Below are 19,754 nucleotides of genomic sequence, written 5' to 3'. Positions count from 1 at the left end.
GTACCAACCAAGTTGCTTACTTGTTTTAAGGACAAAGATATTCTAGGAAAGAGAACATCCTACTTGGGATATTCAGCTTAAGTTTTCCTCTTGCATTAGCCAGTTAACAGAAACCCACATATCTATTATCCAATTTTCCCAAAAAAGATGTTCTGAAAATATCGTCAATACCAAAGCAGCTGGATCTTTGACTTAAAAGTCAAATTGGAGGTCCATAACCAATTTTAAAATTACACTGAACTCAATATAACAGTCCATCATATTCTATACTAAACAATACAAGGTAATTTCATAAAAATCAGGCCTGTGACAAGTTATCCATCAGCTTAGGATATTGCCATTGGACTCAAGGCTTTAGGCTAGGGAAGTACAAAATTCAAGGATTCCTGCTTTTGTTGCAATACATGCCCAAGGATGAGGACAAAATTCTGCAAAGTCCTGACAACACACAAAATACTGGAGGAACTCAGTGGATCAGGCAACACCTACGGAGGGAAATGAACAGTCAACATTTTGAGATGAGACCAAGTTTCCTGAGCCTCTTTTGTTGTTTGAACAACCTTGTGTCTACAAAATATCCAATAAATGACTGCTGGCATCTTACAACTCGTGTCACTAGAGAATTTAGAATCTTTTATTATTATTCTCACTCATAAGTTGCAACTGCAATGAGAAACTCCAACTATGAAAACCATTCATGGAAAAGAGCAGTCATGTAAAAAAAAAATTCAACCACCTTCACAATAAGAACCTGCAATCCTACAGATCACTGATGGATGACCACTTAAATATTTGTTACAACCTACCAAATTTCTTCTTTCGTATATATAAAAAAATCCTGTTGGTCAAAAAGGGAGTGATGAATAGTGAAGAAGTGTACGATTATCCTCTTCAGTACAAGGAATGAGACTGGTAATTGAAGTTCCAGGGGATCTGGGGCCCTTGTACATATCAAATAGTTAACAAGCTAATAGCAGTTAATAAGTAATCATGAAGGCAAATTGTTTATTAGCCTCCATCACAAAAGCTGAAGTGCAAAATTACTGAGTTTTGTTGCCAATTTCGTAGGGCTTTGGCAAGTCCACACATAGGTTGCTGTTGGTTCAGTTTTGGCATCAAAGGATCACAAGGATCTGTCTGGGATGGGAGTAATTAAATGAACACAGAGGCAGACAGAAAGTGGAATGGGTCTAATATTCATGGAGGTCTGGAAGAATGATAGGTAATACTATTGTGACAATATTTGAGGACTTGACAAGTTGGTGAGTATTCAAGGCAGAGTATTCATAACAGTATACACTGTTAGAAGAAAAAACTGCTGATGCTGGAAATCCAAAAACAAAATGCTGCAAGCTTCAAGGCAAGAGGGAAAAAAAAGTTTCAGGTCAAGCACCTTTCATCATTTATGTGAAACAGACAATTTCTCTCAACTGTAAACCAATGGATGCTGCTTGACCTGAGCACTTCCAGCATTTTGTCTTTGTATCAATACATTGTTGTACATTGAGGCAAAAAAAGTTACTCTGCAATCCAGGCAGTTTTACAGAATGGAATGGGAGAGCACCCAATTTGTACTAGTATTTTCAAAACTGAAGAGGCTTTTGAATCATTGTGACTATTGTGATATAGTACGTGCACACATTGTCAGCATACAGAAACATGGCCTTGCTGGGAAAAAATTCTCAGAGCCGAACTACTGGGGATAGCTACTGTACATTTCTGAACAATGTACAACAAAAACAGCCCTGCTGACTATTCTTTTCAGTGTATACAGGTTCTTCCTCCCCTATTCTCCCCCCCCCCCCCCCACTCATTTAAACTTCTTTTGGTGATTTGAATGACAACATATAGGATCAAGAACCTAATTGAGATGGGGGAAATGGGGGATGGGGAGGTTTTAAGGAGGGTTACAAGGGTCAGCAGCAAGGAAGAGTTGGGCAGAGGAAGTTACAATGGACTTCACTACCTCTGCCACAGAAAGTGGGGAGTGGGAGAAATCTCCCATAAGATTTTATTTCCAGTGCACTTAACTACTGCTGGACATCCAATGGAGTACTTTTGAAATGCAGTTAGTGTTGCTTTATTTTCTACAATTTTTTAAAATTGCAAACAAACAGCAACATTACCAGACGGTGACAATGACCAGAGAATTAATACTGGTCTGGGTCACAGAAACCTCTTGATCCTCTGAAACAGCTGAAGATCATTCAAAGCCCAGAGGGAAAGACAAAGACCTTTGATTTAGTATCTCACCAACCATGCAATCTCAGCCTAGATCTTCTTTTGCACAGATGTCCCTGGAAGTGGAGGCATTGATCCTACAACAAAACTCAGGGAAAAAGAAAGTGTTCCCTGAGTAAGCCATGGATTATACCAAACACTACATTTTCCTGTATATGGTTTTCTATTGTTTTGATGCTCGAGCTGCCCAGAATATGCACCTACTGTTACACTGGGTGGCACAGGTAGTAGAACTGTTGCCTCACAGATCCAGCACCCCAGGTCAATCTTATCCTTTGGTGCTGAATTCAGTTTGCACATTCTTCCTGTGGCCATGAGGGTTTATTCCATGCACTCTGGTATCTTCCTACATTTCAGATGTGTGGGGTGGTATGCTAATTGGCCACTAAATTGCCTTAGGCGAATGGTAGAAACTGAAAGAGCAAGAAGGGAATTTGGGGAGGTTATAGGGAAAATTAAAAGGGAAAATGGGATTGTTCTGCAAGCCAGCATGGACTTGATGTGCTGAAGAGATCCCCATGTTGCGAGGAAATATGGAAAACAGAGTGATTGTGTGTATTGAGGAAATGCTGGCATAAGTATCAGTTTTTCACCATCATGGCTGGGAACAGTAAGTAATTAGTGTTAATACTTGAGATATTGGTGCTTTTTTTGAAAAAAGAAATGGAACAAATATTCAACAGACAGATGAATTCCAGCTAGTGTTATTTGGCCCATAGAATACTAAGACTGTCACACAATAAATGTGCCATTCTGAGAGAAGACTCAGAAAAAAATTAAGCTTTGAATCAGGTTGGTCTCCTTGGTACTTTCAGTGAAAAAAGTTGTTGACCAGAAAAACTGTCTCTCAAAACAGTCCCATTCAGTCTTCTAGTGACACTGACACTGGGCAGACAAAGTCTTAGTTTACCATTTCACTTGAATGCAAATACCTTTGACAGTAGAGCTCTACTTCCATCAGACAACATTAAGTGTTGAAGTGGGGCAAAGGAGAGAGAGTGATTCAACCAAAATTTGATAAAATCTTAACTGAGACATAAGGGCTTTTCCCTTTTTAGATGTTGAGTGATCCATTTATAAGCATCAGTCCATTCAATGGCAAGAATGACAACTCTCTGTATCCAGGAGGTTACAAAATGCCTGACAATTCTACACTGCATGAAAATTCATACTGTTCTATTCTGCAAAATCTCTCCGCCCCCCCCCCCCCCCCCCCCATGTCAGCAACTGAGAACTCTGCAGCTATCTGCAGTATGCAGGTTAGTACAATCATTGTCCACTGATTCAATCTGAAAATTTTCATCTCGTCCTCTGCAGTAGAGAATAAAAAATTACAAACTGCAAAGGAGAATTAAATTGTTACAATCTTCATAAAGTACATCTTACAAAGTACAGAGCTAAACTTGCAGAGTAAAAATGTATTAAAGTAGCTGAATACTGCACTTTGTAACATGCAACAAGACAGTCCAGATTTTACTGAAGGAACCTTTTGATACAAGAAACAACTCTAATAAAAATACTAATGCCACAAGCTCAAATAGGATGTTTTGAAAGCTGTAAATCCTTTGTATAAACTAGGCAAACAGGAATAAAGGCTTCATTTACTACTCAGGGATCTAACACAAATTCTCAGCTCCAAGTGTAGGTGGGTTCACTTTACATAAATTTCTGTTGCCTTTCCAACATTATGTTCAAAATCAACATTATAGGTTAAGTATTTTTGATCTTTGAAAACCAGGTTGTGCCACATCAGGAGATGGAAAACTTGTGACATCAATAGTTCATAGACAAAACTAGCAACTGAAAAGAATGAAAATTGAATTCTGATTCTTGTTAAATGCTTTTATTCACATAAAAAACCACAAGCCAAATTCAGCATATACAATTATAGGAAAAATAGCATTAAAATTGGTGTGTTACTCAATATAATTTTAAGCATTTCCCCATCATACAGCAGAATGAACTCACTCCAGACACGACAAAAATAGGAGGCCATCTGGCTCTGAGCCAGATAATCTACAGAAGTCTATTTCTGTAGTTCATAACTAATCTACCTCAGTACCATATCCCATATACAGAGACCCTGGAAAGAGGAGGACAGCAGATAATGAAAGTCTCAAGTAGAAAGATTGATGTCTGGAACTATATAGCTGAACTGTCAGCATTTAAAAAAAGATTTATTACCAATGGCTGTGGGGGGGGGGGGGGGGGGGTAGAGGAAATAAAGGAATCAGAATATATTCTTCACTTAAAACAGCAACTTGCTGTCAGATGTTGGCACAGGATATTAGGCTTTAATTATGAAACTCAATTTAGAATTCATTTTGCATACTAAATATTTACCCACTTGCTTTCCTCTAGGGTGCAGCCTCAATGACAGGTTAAAAGGATTTAATAAGCAAAGTATGAACTACAATTTCCCCAAGATTTAAAGTTCAAGAACCATTTTCAGAAGAAACTCCAGTAGCTAGATTAAATTGTCAAAGATTGTCCAAACAATACAGATCAGAAAAGTTTCATCATTTACTTGTATTAGTATGGGGATCTTAAATGCAGCAGTAATGTGGTGGGAGTTCTCCAATTAATGTCACCATTGCTAGGATGTCTCTCCTGATCTTTGTTCAGCAATCTCCACATGCAAATATGTGGACTGGGTCAAGGTTGATCATGAAGGCCCTCAAGGCCAAAACACACTTACTAGTGCAGTTTGCACTTGAATAGCATACACCAAAGTGAACTTACTACAAACACAATACATGTCAGATAGGCCACAATGGTCTTTTCCAGTACAACGTACTCAAATAGTTGGCCTTGCAATTCTTCAGCCATCAGCCAGAGCTTAGTGCAGCACTCTGGCTAACTCCAGTTCTTATGTTCCAACTGAAGCAAAATCAGCCTTGAGCACTTTCAGTCACTAATTAGATCATGGCTGCTCCATACCCTGCATCTGTCTACCTTCTTTGGTTCTGTAATATTCAATGGCCCTGCCTAACAAAATTCCAGCCTTCTCAAAACAACCCCCAGCCTCAACAGCAATTTTCAACAAGTCTTTGTTCCACTCCAGAGAGATCCCGCAGCACTATTTTGAAGAACAGCTCACCTAGCCACCTGCCTAGTATTCATCCTTCAACCAACATCACCAAAGCAGGATTACCTGAACTTTAAGCAGTTGCTTCTGGGAATCTGTAGTGTCCAAATTGACTGTCATTTTGGCAATATCAGCTACATTTCAAGGAGGACATCACACCCACTGATATCCAAAAGGCACTACTTGAATTATAGACAGTTAATGTACAAGTCCTCCACAGGTTATGAATGCCACATACACACAAATAAGCAAATCAGCAGACCAGTGCTGCTGTCGGCTGCAGGCATCTTCTGCTGGGTGGGAAGAGCACATTTCTGCATTCCTTCCCTCCCCACCCAAGTCTGCTGAGCAGAGTCACTCGCTCATTCACTGAGTCAGGGACACCAGCTGGCAGCTGCTCTTTCCATGCCTGCTCGCCCTCCCACCTCAGCCATTTCTATGATTCTCTTCCACACACTGATTTTGATCATTTCCGACTTAAACAATTCAGCTTATGAACAGTTCCTGGGAACAGAACCCTGTCAGAATCTGGAAAACTTCCTGCATCAAGTTGACTACTACCTCCCAATTCTAAATTATCTGTTTACCACATTAAAGCACATTAAGCTAGTTTCAACATCAGCATAAATTTTTAACATTAAATGACACAATAAAAGAAAGGAAGAGGAGACGACATGAAGTCATCCTATTATTAGGCTTATGAATGACACCCAGAGGCTTTTGCATACAGATTGCCTTGTCCAGGAACTGCATTGTATCAAGCAGCAAAGCCTTCATCATTAGAATGAATAATCAAAAGAAATAGAATGTAATATGCAAGAACTTATCATTTTACAAGGAACTGGGGTACAACACATCAAACACTCTTTTGACATACAATCATCTCATTAGCAAGCAAGGCTCTGAATAAGTTTGTACAGGGATGTTTGGCTTTAAATTCTAGGTTTTTTTTGACATCTGCATTAATCCCATTGGATCTAAACCAGTTTACCATTTCAAAAAAGATTAAGACTTGAATAATCTGTCACCCGACTATTCGGAAAACTCAATGATTCCCACGCTCCCTGGAACTTACTAGGGCCTGCATGCATTTTAAACTTACTGGGCTCACAGGGAAATAGTGTGTAATATCTAGGAAGGTAAATTAAAACTACATTGGGGTATTAGAACAACATCCATTAGTCTGGAAAATCTGCCAGTCTGGCAAAGTTGCAAGCATGCTGAATCAGAGTTATACTAAGATTTGAGAAGCTAATCATAACTTTTCAAGTTGGCTCACCGTACAGGAAGGGATGAGAAGTTTTGTTTAGAGAAAAAAAATTGATTTGAGTTGTTTGACATCCATGTTTATTTTCTTCCCCTAGTCTTAAATCACCAGATGGCAAAGCACTGGAATTTGGACCTATTTTTCTGCCCTTTAATCCTAGGTGTTTCCAAGTTGAGATCAGGTAACATAGCATTGACTGAAGAGAGAATTTTTTCCACTTTATTACACTACAAGATTAGAGCAAGCAGCCATGGGAAGAGAAAGAAAAGTTAAATTATGAGGACCATGACATTTCCACTACCAGGTCATCAAGTGTGATATTAAATCTACTGATGAGCACTTCCAGATTACCAAACCCTACAGTAATTAAAAACATTTTAAAAAAGCAACTTTAAATTTTTTTTTAAACTCTAAAAGGAGAATTTTAAAAAAAGTCAGGCTAAATAAAGACTAAAAGGGCATCAACCATGGTTCAATGGCTTTACTTTTACCCAAGTCAGGTGGTCAAATGTTCAAGTCAACTCTAGGACATTTGAGCTCATAACCCAGCTTGCCATTTCAGCACAGCGTGGAACTGGTGAACAGTCACCATGTGCCTGCCTGCCTTCCGCTTCCCCCTCCCCCCAAGTTTCCAGGTATTCGTACACTGGCACCCCACTTAACAGTAGCCCATAGAGCAGGATTTCAGCCCAAAGTACATCCCTGTGAGTATTCATGTAATCCAAAATAAATACATCCATTCACTCTATGTACCATTGTACTGAGAACTTGTGCTGCCTCACAGTACCTGAGACTTGGGTTCAATCATGACCATCAGTGCTGACTGTGGAGTTTGCATGTTCTCTCTAACTGCACGAGTTTCTTCCCACATCCCAAAGGTGTGCAGGTTAGTAGGTTCATTGGCCACTGTGAATTGCCCCTAGTGTGTAGGTGAGTGGTAGAATCTGGGGGAGGTAATGAGAATGTGGGGAGAATAATAAAAAGTGGGATTAATGTAGGGTAGGTTCATAGAGCAGATTGTATCTCTATGACAGAAGTGTTGACAGTGTCTAGACCCTACAGTCTTTCACATTGCCTCCCATCAAATGCACTGGAAGCTACCTAGGTTGCTACTCTGCCTTGCTCAGTGTTTTCAAGATCTTCTGTAATTTTTCCTATAGTAATGCATGGTCTTAAAACCTTTAAATGTGATGAATGATGCCCTTATTGCAGCACAGAATAATGTTTTTTCAGTGACATGGCTGATAAATAGGTATCTAGTTATATATCAATACATAATGTTGAATGTTAAATCCCAGTATGAAAAGATGTATTCCTCATTTACATGAACCCTTGTTCTCCTGTAAAACCAAACATTAGTTTAGAAGCACGCCTGGAAACAGTGAGGCATGATCAAGGTACCCAATGCCGAGGTCTTCAACCACTTATGACATGATGCTGTTTGACATCATTAACATGGGTACCAATTGACAAATCTCAACTAGCCTCAGAGGGGGCCACTGCTTCAAGAAAATTGCACCTCTGGAACAACCTAGTAAAGGAAAATGTCAAAATAAACAGTAGAAAAGTTAGGCAAAAAGCAAACTACAGCAAGGATAAGTTAAATTGAGAAATTAATTTCTTTAGTTATTTAATAATGGGATTGGATGGAATATATGCATGAAAGACCAAGCTGAAGTAGACAGCATACCATTATGCAATTCTGTCCAATTCTACCAAGAATGGCAAAAACTAAAGCTCTACAGTGTCCAGTAGGACTGATTTTAAGGGTGAAATTGGACAATGCTTCAAAACACCATTTTATTAAGCAATGTTGAATACCTTGCATGTGACACCAAAATAATCATGAACTGGATGAATCCAAGAGGAAAGCAAAGGGCCAAGACTATCCACCTTCCACAAGAATCTCAATTCGGCAAGGAATTATATTCAAAATTCACTAGGATGTTTAGTCACATTGTATCAACTCTCCACTTAAAATCCACCCTAAAGTTATTTTCTTCCCCCCTCCCAAACAAAAGGGATAGTACAGTAAGAATATAGAACAAAAACACTCATCAATGCAAAAATAAACCACCTAAAGACTCCACAATCCATTACAAATCAGGACAGTTTTACAATATAGAAATTGATTTTGCAAATTCAATAGGATTGTTATACAGGTAACAATTATTGAAGCAAATAAAACCTTAAGGCCTTCCACAGAAATGATTAACAAAAAAAATCAAAGCAAGTGACCAAAAGTCTAATCAAAGTTAGGTTTTAAAGGAGCACCTTAAAAAGAGGAAAGAGTAGTGGTAAAGATTTGAGGGAATTATGCGTTTGGGCCAAGAACAATTCAGCCAAGAACAAGATCCCACAAATGAAGCTCAGATCTACAGGTAGTAGTGAAGGGAGGAGCAAGGCTATGGAGCAATTTAAAAATAATAAGGTACTTAAAAGTTAGCACAGTAGGTCAGCAAGCTCAGGGGTAATGGACAAATCCTGCTTACCAATGACATGTGCAGTACAGTTTTGTCAGAAAGCTCAATGTTTAAACTAATGGAAAGTACTAGGAAGGCTAGCTATTCTTAATTAGTAATATTATACAATAGTAATATTCTATATCCTTGTAAATGGCCCACTGACAATCATCATCTAGTAATACCTGCAGCAAAATACACAAGGAAGTGCTCAGCTCATTAAAATTCACCTATTAATACAAAAATCAGACTTTCAATGACACAAATTTTACATCAAGGAGAGGTTGGTACAACTGACTCACCAGCATCATTGGCCTCTCCCTCCAGTATGTGGATTTCGGTGCAATCGGCCAGCGAGTGCTCCAAACAAATCTGAAGAAATCGAGCCTGGGTCCGGCTGACCCTCTTCAGCAGAGACAGCAAGGCTACTGTCTGTTCACATTCATTCCACCCCTTAAACCACCCAGCTAACACACCAACTTGATCCCGAAACATCATGATCGCAAGCCTGCACGATTGTCTGTTTTCTTCGGGCACCCAACACCAAGAGGAGAACGTCACATGTTTTCAGTTTGGGTAGCAAGATTATAGTCTTTGAAACAGTTGGTGTCTTTCCTGTCAAAACATTTTTGTTTTAATAAGGGGGTTACAAAATATTTCCCCCCTTTCTTTGCCTCACACCCCCACCCACCCACCCCCTCCCCCCAGATACAATAGTCTGTGAGAACTACTCTCAACACTGGAAACTGAACAGAGAAACAACTTCAGGCAACTTCTGACAGGAGACCGTTGTAAACTCAGCACTTGCTTAGTTTTTTTCCTTGTTTCTTGCAGTTAGGGCTTCATGTTGTCACTAAAATAAAAAGACAAGAAAGGCAAAATAAATATATCAAATATACAATTTAAGTACACTCCCAGAAATTTTCCACATCTTTCTCCCTTCCCCATCCTCTTGGGGACAGTTTTTATTTCACTGATTTCAGGCATCTGCAAATACCATTCTGAACAAACCATTAAATAATTATTAACAACCTGGAAAATGCTCTCACTTTTCTCAGATTATTGGGTCTGGGATAGGGAACTAGAGTGAAAAAATGTGAATTAGTCCACTGTCATTCAGTGCAGTTTGTGCCTGCCTCCCTTGCCCCACCCACTTCCAGCATTACCCAGATTACAGATATAACAGTTTGATAGTCAGAATGTTTCCCAAGAAAGAATCCAAGCCACAGCAGCAGCCCCCCCCAACCCCCAAATCCACCAGCCAGTCCCATCTGGAGCAGTTAATAAGCCAAGAACTGAAGTTCCATCAATGCATGACATCATTCCTAAAACCACCCACATCTGGACTTCATTAACATTCAAAGAGCACTCAGTGCTGGCACATACTGGATACAGAAAGAAATCTGCAAAATGTAAATCATTTCAATAGTGTTTCCACAAAAGGAAACAGAACAGTTGATCAGGGACCTGACCATTCAGAAAAAGACTATTTCAAAGTTATATTGTTATTAGGAATTTCACTTGAACTTTGAACTACACTACAATAACTCCATAATTGCTCAGACAACAGACTGAACTACATAGTCCAGGAGATTCAATGTTTGACCCCTGGTCACAATTGAGGTACTGTATTATAACTGGCTTCATGGTCCAAAGAAGTGGCTCAGGGTTGGTGGATTGCATGAGACAGGGACCAGACTTGACTATGAAGTGCTCTGCACTCAAAGCAGCTAGCTGACATCATTTAGTGCCATGCCCAGGTAGATGTCTGGTACTAATCGGACAGTAGCACAAGGAAGGATGTAGGAAACTAGAGAGCAGGCTGACCATAGTTGTTTCCAATGGAAGCTCTCAAATTTAGTCACCTGACAGAGGAACTACCTGAAACCACTTCAGCATAATTCTCACTTCTGCCCTCTTCCTTTCAGTCCTAATGAAGGGTCTCGACCTGAAATGTCAACTGTTTATTTACCTCCATAGATGCTGCCTGACCTGCTGAGTTCCTGCAGCATTTTGTGCATGTTGCTCCAGAATCTCTTGTGTCTCAGCATAACTCCTACTGGCCAATTTATGTGGACAACTACATCATTCCAAAGCAAGCACTTCGGTATGGGTGGAAGAACATACAAAGCCACCTTTAAAAAACACATACAACTTTCCTGCTTTATGGGCCACAGCTCTTCAAATTGTCTCATTGAACGATGAATCTCTGTGAACATGAAAACCATACTGGCTTCAAGAATAAACTGTCTATTTAGACCTTCCCATGCTGCAAGTCTGTCCTTCAGATTCACTAGTCAATAACAATGCTACAATAAGAATTTCTATTGACCTACAGAGCCTGAAACAGTTGTATACAAAAGAGAATTTTATGAAGGTAGAGACTCAAAAGTACTGCTCCCTCAGCAAACAAACTGCTAAGTTAGTTGCAGTGACACATGCTTGGACATTTCTACACAGATACTGCCTGTCTAATAAGTGATAAACCACTTTACATCACCAATATAGCTGTAACTTAAAGACATTGCTTCAAGAGCACAATTGCACCATAGTGTTGTACCAAACCACAGATTAGGAATGTTGATGCTAAATCCTACTTTGAGGCAAGTTAGGTAGTCAGAATGGGGAAATTTACAAGGAAGCTAAGCCAACAGCCTGGGTATCCATGAGATAAGTACAAATTTTCAGAGTTTCTTCTTCAGATTCATAAATCCTGTTTGAGAAAAGTGTTCAAATACATCAGCCGAGGGCAAAAGCACATTAGGCTGCCAGGTCTACTGGTAGTGAATAATTTGACATTGGTAGAGATGAAATACTAGAAATAAATCAGGACTCACCAGGTAATTATAAATGATGGACCATTTAACCAAGTAAGAGCAAACATCTACCCTTGGTTCAACATGACTGATAAAGCATTTCAATGCAGAACTGGGGTATGACAGTACAGGCAATTTGTATTGATGGTATTCATCCATTGGTGCACAGTAACACAGGCATTGCACAACAATGGATGAGTACCACCAATACAAATTGCCTGCACATGCAAAGGAATGTGGTGTATAATGTCTTGTTGAATATTGGAATAAGGCTGTTTCCAATGACTTTACACATAGGACAATAAGGACCATACCATCCATGAGGGAAAAGCCAAGTGGAAGTCACCACATTGCTCCAGAAAAATATTTCAAGACCACCTTCCTAAATTCCTACAAAGAAAGCCAAATAAAAATGAGATAATGCTGACCCAAAGGGAAAATGGCACCAATTAAAGTTGTAATTAGCTGCAAGTCTTGCACTATGCACAGACATTAGATTTTTATTCTTGGATTCTAACTTTTGCAAATTTCTATAGATGTACAGTGGACAGCATTCTCACTGGTAGCATCACAGCCCGGAATGGAGGCTCCAATGCACAGGATTTCAAGAGGCTGCACAGGGTTGTAGATTCAGCCAGCTCCATCACAGGCCCAACCCTCCCCACCATTAAGGGCATCTTTAAGAGGCTGTGCCTCAAGAAGGCAGCATCCATCACCAAGGACCCTCACCATCCAGGAGAGGAGACATTCTGCAGATGCTAGAATCTGGAACACAGACAAAATGCTTGAGGTACTCAGCAGGTCAGGCAGCATCCGAGGAGGGAAGTAAACAGTTGACATTTCAGGTCAAGACCCTTCATCAGGACACACCCTCTTCTTATTACTACCATTGGTGAGGTGGTATAGGAGCCTGAAGACACACATTCAACAATTTAGGAAGTTTCTTCCCCTCTTCCATCAGATTCCTGAAAATTATCTTGTTATTCCTTTTTCTTTGCACTTATTTTGTAATCTATAGTTTTGTGTTTGCACTGTACTGCTGCTGCAAAACAACAAATTTCATGTCAAATAAGTTAGTGATAATAAACCTAATTCTAACTTAGTCCTTGGACAGAGGTCAGTTGGGCTTCTGCTGTATATGCTTCTAAGAACATGGCATAATAATGATCTAGTGACCCGGACTAATGATCCAGAGAAATGCTGAATTCCAACACTACAGCTAAGGAGCTCAAATTCAATTCTGGAATAAAAAGTAGTCTCAGTAATGGTGCCCATAACACTACCACATAGCTTTTTATAATAATCCAGTTCACCAAGGTTATTCACAGAAGGAAACTATGAGATTCCAGACCCAATAACGTGGCTGATTCCTGACTGAAACAGTCTGGTTTGCCACTCAGTTTAGGGGCAATTAGAGATGGGCAATAAAAGTGCCACCAATGCTCATATCTCATCAAGAGAAGTGAATTGCCTACATTCATTTATGGCTCAACTCCACTCAAAAATGGGTGACACAGCAGTTAGTCATGCTGCAACACTGCTCGAGAGACTTAGGTTTGATCCTAACTGCGTGTCAACTCCAAGAAGCACCTATTCTCCATGCCACCGTGAGTTTCCCCTGGGTGGTCCTGTTCCTTCCAAGATCCCAAAGGGGCGTTAGTTGGTAGGTAGGTCAAATGGCTACTCTAAATTACACCTACTGCAGGGGGATTGGAGGGAGCCACTTCGAAAGAAAATAGGTTATAGGGAAATGTGAGGAAATGGGACTGACAGGACTGCTCTGACAGCTGGCAAAGACTCAATGGGCTGAATGCCCAATGTTAAGGAATCATGGAAAATTTGAACAAGTGAAAATTTACAGAAGTAAATTAATTGAGTGTACAATGCTTTGACTTACTGCACTTGTAGGAATGCTACACAAGTTTGTGTCTGGCTTTCCAAGCAACAAAATGAATACGAATTATACATCTCCAACCAAGTGTCTGGAAGTCCCAAGTATGGAAAATCCAATTGTTACACTGAACAAAACAAAAATCACAGCAACTGATGATATGGACTTCATAAGTAGACACTTGTTTGTAGCCCTTTGATGGCACATTGTAATTCACAAGAGAGCTACAACAAGAACACTAGTGTATTTTCTCCTCCTTGGTGTAGTGTGGTAATCAAGGTCAGCAGCCCTAATTCACAAAAGGGAACCAGATGAATGTACACCACTCATTCTCCTACCCAAAGAGTATTTCCAAAGCGATACACCAGGCTAAACTAAATTTTGGACATTAGAACACCTCCCCCAACAGTTGCAGTAGGGGCCGAGTTAGATATCCAAAATGGAACAAAGCATCATCTGCCCAACAGATCAAGTTGTAATGGTTGTCATACAGAAAAAGAAGAAAGAAATTTAATAGCTAATAAAAACTCCTAATCCAAAGAGAGAAAAGACCAGCTCACCTATCAAAAACATGCAAACTTCTCCTGCCACAGAATTTTTGGAGGCAGAGGTAGGGAAAGGGAAGGCAGCACAAGACAATAAATGCTTAGTGTAGTCTCACAGTTGCTTTCCAATCTCTTCCTGGATTTATTTCTAGAAATCTAACAGTACCAATGAAGAATTGAGCCAGCACAAGCTTGCATGGACATCAGCTACCCAGACAGCCTCAATAATCCTCCATTAAAGCAAGAACAATTAAAACACTAGGAGGATCCAGTCCAGGAGAATACATAGAGCCATGCCTGATCTCCTCTCCAACACTGTCATGTATTTCTATTGCTAATTAGTCTAACATTAACCATTGCTGGCATATTTGGGAATGTTTCTATGTGTTGGTGCTTGTGAAACTACACATCTTCAAAAAGGTGCTTCAAAAGACCAGAAGACGGTGCATGCAACTAATTTACTTCTTTAGACAGAAAATAACAGACAGAGATGCTCATTGGGTTTTGCTGATGAGCACCAGAAGACAGATACTGGGTGAAAATCCTTCAAAACACAAGAGGTTCACATCCAAATTATCTCACCTACCTAGTCCATATTGCTGACTTACATCTATTTTGGCATATTCATACCCATTTTTAAAAACACTGTGACCCAAGAGAAAACTGCCTAGTCTCAGCTTCACAAGAGTCATGATCATGAATGAATTTAATGTACAAGAGGGATCCTGAGTGGGCTATCCAAGGTTAAGCCCACTTGGGAAAAAGTGGAATTTGCACACTATAGCAGAACAAATTCAAATTTGCAAAATGCAGATTTAAAACAGACATCAGGTATTTCTTTGTACAGCAGGGTGACTAACAAAATGAAGCTACTGGACTTGATTCAGATGCTATAAAAGGAAATGATAATACCAGTGTGCCAGAAGTATAATACCAAACTGGATGAAGACAGCAGTCAAAGTGAAGCTCCTAATTGGAAAAGGCAAAATTCTCTATTGTCCCAGTACATCCATTAGCATACTTCATGCCTTCAGATACAGGATTTTTAATCACGACAGAAGTCGAAAAAGCCACAGTCAGATCAACACCAATACTGTTGCTCAACCTTAACTAGTTCTTTAGTCTGTTCTTAATGCCAAAGGTCATTGGGTAAAACACTCTCCTAAGACGACTCCATCCCACTTTAAAGACTTAAATGCAGACGTTCTCAATGCAGTACTGAGGTAACATGTTGATGGCGGCACCATTGTTCATTTTAAATGTTAAACCAAGGCTCTCTCTAATTCCTTAACTAGTTAATAGTTCTCATGGCATTACTCAAAGATGAATGGCCCAGTCAACATCGACCCCTCAACCTACATCAGCAAGATGTGATCACATAGAATGTGCACACAAACTGGCTACCACTTTACAACAGTGACTGCACTTCAAAAATTATTTGATGGAAAAAAGTGTTTTGGGATGTTAAATTTGTGAAAGGGATTAGATAATGTTCTTTTGCAATACAATCCCCAACCATCAGCTATCCAGCTCAGAGAACAGATTATTCAAAACTGTGCATATTTCTGTACACATTTTGCAGCAATGGCAAGTGACATGAATGCAAGTAGAAAACATGACTGAATTTTCCCTTCCAATGACCAAACTGTGGTACCCACATTGCAAATAGCACAGACTGAAAAAAATCAAACCAGTGATCTTCAGGACTGGATGATCTAGTGAATGACACAGGAGCAGTGCATTATGAATCACTGGTTAGAGTCATCAGTCCTCCTGCCACCATTCTACTCATTTTTATTACTAACCTATATCAATGAATCAGTCTGCACTAATAGCCACTGCAGATTCAAAGTTTTAACTTTTAATTCTGCTGTTCTTAGATATTAAAATTTGAGCAAGATGTCACTCTTCAAATACCTCTTCATCTATATGTAACCCCGAATAAATATCAACTCTCCCCACATATTCAGCAAAAACACACACACGGTTAGCTACTACAACACTAGCCTGTTATGCGACTGAGCTATAAAAGGCCAGTGTTCAAGATTTGATTATAATTGTTCAAGAATAGATCTCAATACAGCTAACAAAAATGCTGCAACTAGTTTTGATCCCTCAGATGAGGGGTGGAAGAGCAGTAAACATAAAAGATGCCAAGCACCATAATTCACAACCATCAAGGCCCCCCCCCCCCCCATCCATGCTGAAAAAGTCAGAGGAATTTCATCAGTTTCATCCATGTCTCAACTAATCATCCAAAAATCTCATTAATTTCACAACCAATGACATTTGTAACACTTCCCTCCCTCTAATTTGGGGCATTGCCTCCAGATATTTTGGTGACCTGGTTTAGGCCAAAGAAAATACAGCTATGTACCCTATCCCAATATCAATTGGGATAGATCACATAGGGGTATAAGCAAAAAAAGTTATCAGTCACAACAAATACACTAGGTTAATAAACATTAATCCTCTGCCATCATTAAATAGGAATAGGTTTCTTCTGCAATTCCAGCTCAAACACAAGCCAGAAAATGACTGTCTGCAAGGACTCCACATCAAACTGAAGTTTAAGGCAATACAAACAACTCTTAGTAACCAGGGACTCACAGCAACTCAACTTAGCTTGAGTGCCATGGGACAGTTGGTACGGAGAAATGGAAAATGACAAGCAGCTTCTGAGGCTGACAGGCACTGTTCAGGCAGTACAGAGGAAGACTTACAATATACCTCCAATTGCTTGACACTGACATGCGATTACCAAAATGAGAAGATATGGGATCACCCAGCATCATCCTTGGTGTGGATCCAAAATTCCTTTCAAAGTCACTAAGTACTCCAGAATAATTATGATTTCACAATGTATTTCCTGCAACACATTCAAACATTGAACATAACTAGCATACACAGTCTTCAGGTGGTAACTTCTCAAACTGTCCAATCCATACAGGTAGGTAACGGTGGGCAATAGCAACAGGTAACCCACTAGCTTCAGTCAACGTCAAAGAAAGTATTCAAGTGTTCATAAATGTTATTTAAGATACCGCATCCATAGCTTTCTCTCTTCATTACTCTTCAACTCAAATATCAACCTATCACTTACAATGCAAGATCACCATATTTAACACCCCACTTGCACAACATTTTGGTTAAAAGGTACAACTTTTAGATTCTTTGCAGAATCCCCAAAAGTATTCACAACACACCATATTGATATTTAAGAGGCTGACATGATGTAGCAGAAATTACAAACATCAAATCAAAGCAAAGACTGAAAATATACCAAAAGAAGGTGAACAGCATAATGGAGATTAAATATAGATAAAATTTGACAGAAAATAGTCTCAGGAAGCTGGCATTCATACTCACTAAATGTCTTGGATATCGTACAGTCTATTTACAGAAATTCAACCAATGAGTCATCCCTGTAACAGGTTGTCACACACAGAAGACTCCACTCCATTATGTCAAATTTTTGAAGAAACAACATGAAACAACTGCAATCTTCGGGGATTTCGGTGAGTAAAGGGGACAGGAGACAAAGTGCAGGGGAGCAGACAGAAAGGAGAAGCTGGTACACACCAGTGCTGGCAAGGTGGAGGGGCTGGGCTGGGCTCCCGGGGATGAGTGTGTGGGAGACAGATCGGGAGACGCGAAGCAGAAGCTCTGCCCGTCCCTCTGTCCGACGGGGAGGGGTTATGGCTTTAATCCTAATCCCCTCACCTCGCCCCTACACCCAAATGGCGGGCACACCTCGGGCTGCCTCCTGCCCCCCTCCTCCTCCTCCTCCTCTCCCTCCCTCCACACGACCACCCTCACCCCCGGGACCCGGCCCTGGCCCCGGCCCCGGCCCTACCCCTCAGCCCTCGCCGCCCGCCCCCAGGTGACGGCCGAGGCCTACCTCCCCCTCCACTGGCTTCCCTCAGGAAAATAAACGTCAGCCAATCGGCCCGACTCCGGCCCCACTCGACAGCCCGCTCCCGACATCCAGTCACAGACCCCCGGCGGACGACAAAATACCCGCCCGCCGTCGAATTTTCTCGATCTCCCTCACCTGGGGGGAGGGGGTCCGATCCAAGGCCCGGCGACAGCGGCAGAAAATCCGCCGAGGAAAACTCCAGCCCCACTAACTTGATCGGCCGCTGCTCGCCCGCTCATTGGCCGCCTCATGCCGCTCCCTCCTGCCCTCCTGTCCAATTGGGTCATTGCGCTGTCAATTAACAGGGCCCATCAGCACGTTCGGTTGTGGGTGCACTGGAATGGGAGAGACAGGATATGACATAGAATTATACCGGATATAGGATGGTATTTTCGCAATGTATGCTGGGGGTTGTAGTTCATTGCCTTGAATGGTGCTCTGGTGCGACAGAGACAACAACATGTGCATTTATCTAGCGACCTAAGATAATTACACGCTCTCAGGGCCTTTCACCGAAGTATTATCGGATATAATTAAGCACAAAGCCGCTTAGGGAAATAATTACTTCGGGAGATCAAAAGTCTGATGAGAGAGACAGGAATTAATAAATTAATTAAGGGACATGGGGAATAGGAGCAAGAGTAGGTCATAATTACAGACCCCACCCACCCGGCTCATTCCCTCTCTCCCATCAGGTAGAGGATACAGGAGCCTGAGGGCACGTACCACCAGGCTCAAGGACAGCTTCTACCCCACGGTGATTAGACTATTGAACCGTTCCCTTATACGATGAGATGGACTCGACCTCACGATCTACCTTGTTATGACCTTGGCACCTTACTGTCTACCTGCACTGCACTTCCTCTGTCGCTGTCACACTTTACTCTGTATTCTGTTATTGTTTTTACCCTGTACTGCCTCAATGCACTGTGTAGTGAATTGATCTGTATGAACGGATTGCAAGACATGCAAGTGATAACAATAAGCCAATACCAATACATTTGACCCCTCGACACTGCTCCATCATTCAACAAAATCATAACAGACATCTTATCTCAGGGTCACTTTTATGTACTAACTCATATATCATAGAACTGTACAGCACAAGAACAGGCCTTTTGGCTCCTGATATCCGTACCGACCACGATGCCAAATTTAACTGATCCCATCTTCCTACACATGGTCTATATCCCTCCATTCCCTGCTTGCTCATCTGTCTGTCTAAAAGCCTCTTAACTGTTGCTGTCGAGGGAAGCCAGTGGAGGGAGTGGTAGGTGCCTGGAACGTGCTTCTGCCATTTCCCCTGGCAGCACATGCCAGGCACCTGACACTCTCTGTCTAATTAACTTGCCTGGTAAATCTCCTTTAAACTTGACCCCTTTCAATTTAAAGCAAAGTACTCCAGTACTTGACATTCCCACCCTGGAAAAAAGGCTCTCACATTCTGCACTATCTATGCCTCTTGCAATTTTATATACTTCCATCAGGTCTCCCTGTTCTTCAATCCAGCCATCCTGGTGAACCC

At 40.8% G+C, this 19,754-nt stretch overlaps 1 protein-coding gene across 5 annotated transcripts in view; it reads right to left on the bottom strand.

Annotated features, from left to right (window-relative positions):
* LOC127586415 (protein Smaug homolog 1-like) overlaps nucleotides 1-18,469 on the bottom strand; it is a 67,162-nt gene extending 48,693 nt beyond the window's left edge. The window contains exons 1-3 of one of the 5 annotated variants that reach the window (XM_052044363.1): nucleotides 18,212-18,439; nucleotides 17,034-17,179; nucleotides 9,361-9,911 (exon numbers count right to left, since the gene is read on the bottom strand). In XM_052044363.1, the coding sequence (XP_051900323.1) occupies nucleotides 9,361-9,556 (196 nt within the window). In that variant the 5' untranslated portion in view covers nucleotides 9,557-9,911; nucleotides 17,034-17,179; nucleotides 18,212-18,439. Of the gene's footprint in view, nucleotides 1-9,360; nucleotides 9,912-17,033; nucleotides 17,180-17,679; nucleotides 17,936-18,211 lie in introns of those variants that run through there. The other 4 variants (XM_052044361.1, XM_052044362.1, XM_052044365.1 and 1 more) reach the window with 4 other exon arrangements.
* Nucleotides 18,470-19,754: the final 1,285 nt, after the last annotated feature.

The sequence above is a fragment of the Pristis pectinata genome, chromosome 35 (genome assembly GCF_009764475.1).
Source record: "Pristis pectinata isolate sPriPec2 chromosome 35, sPriPec2.1.pri, whole genome shotgun sequence".
NCBI classification, from domain to species: domain Eukaryota; kingdom Metazoa; phylum Chordata; class Chondrichthyes; order Rhinopristiformes; family Pristidae; genus Pristis; species Pristis pectinata.
This window is presented reverse-complemented; position numbering and strand designations above follow the sequence as displayed.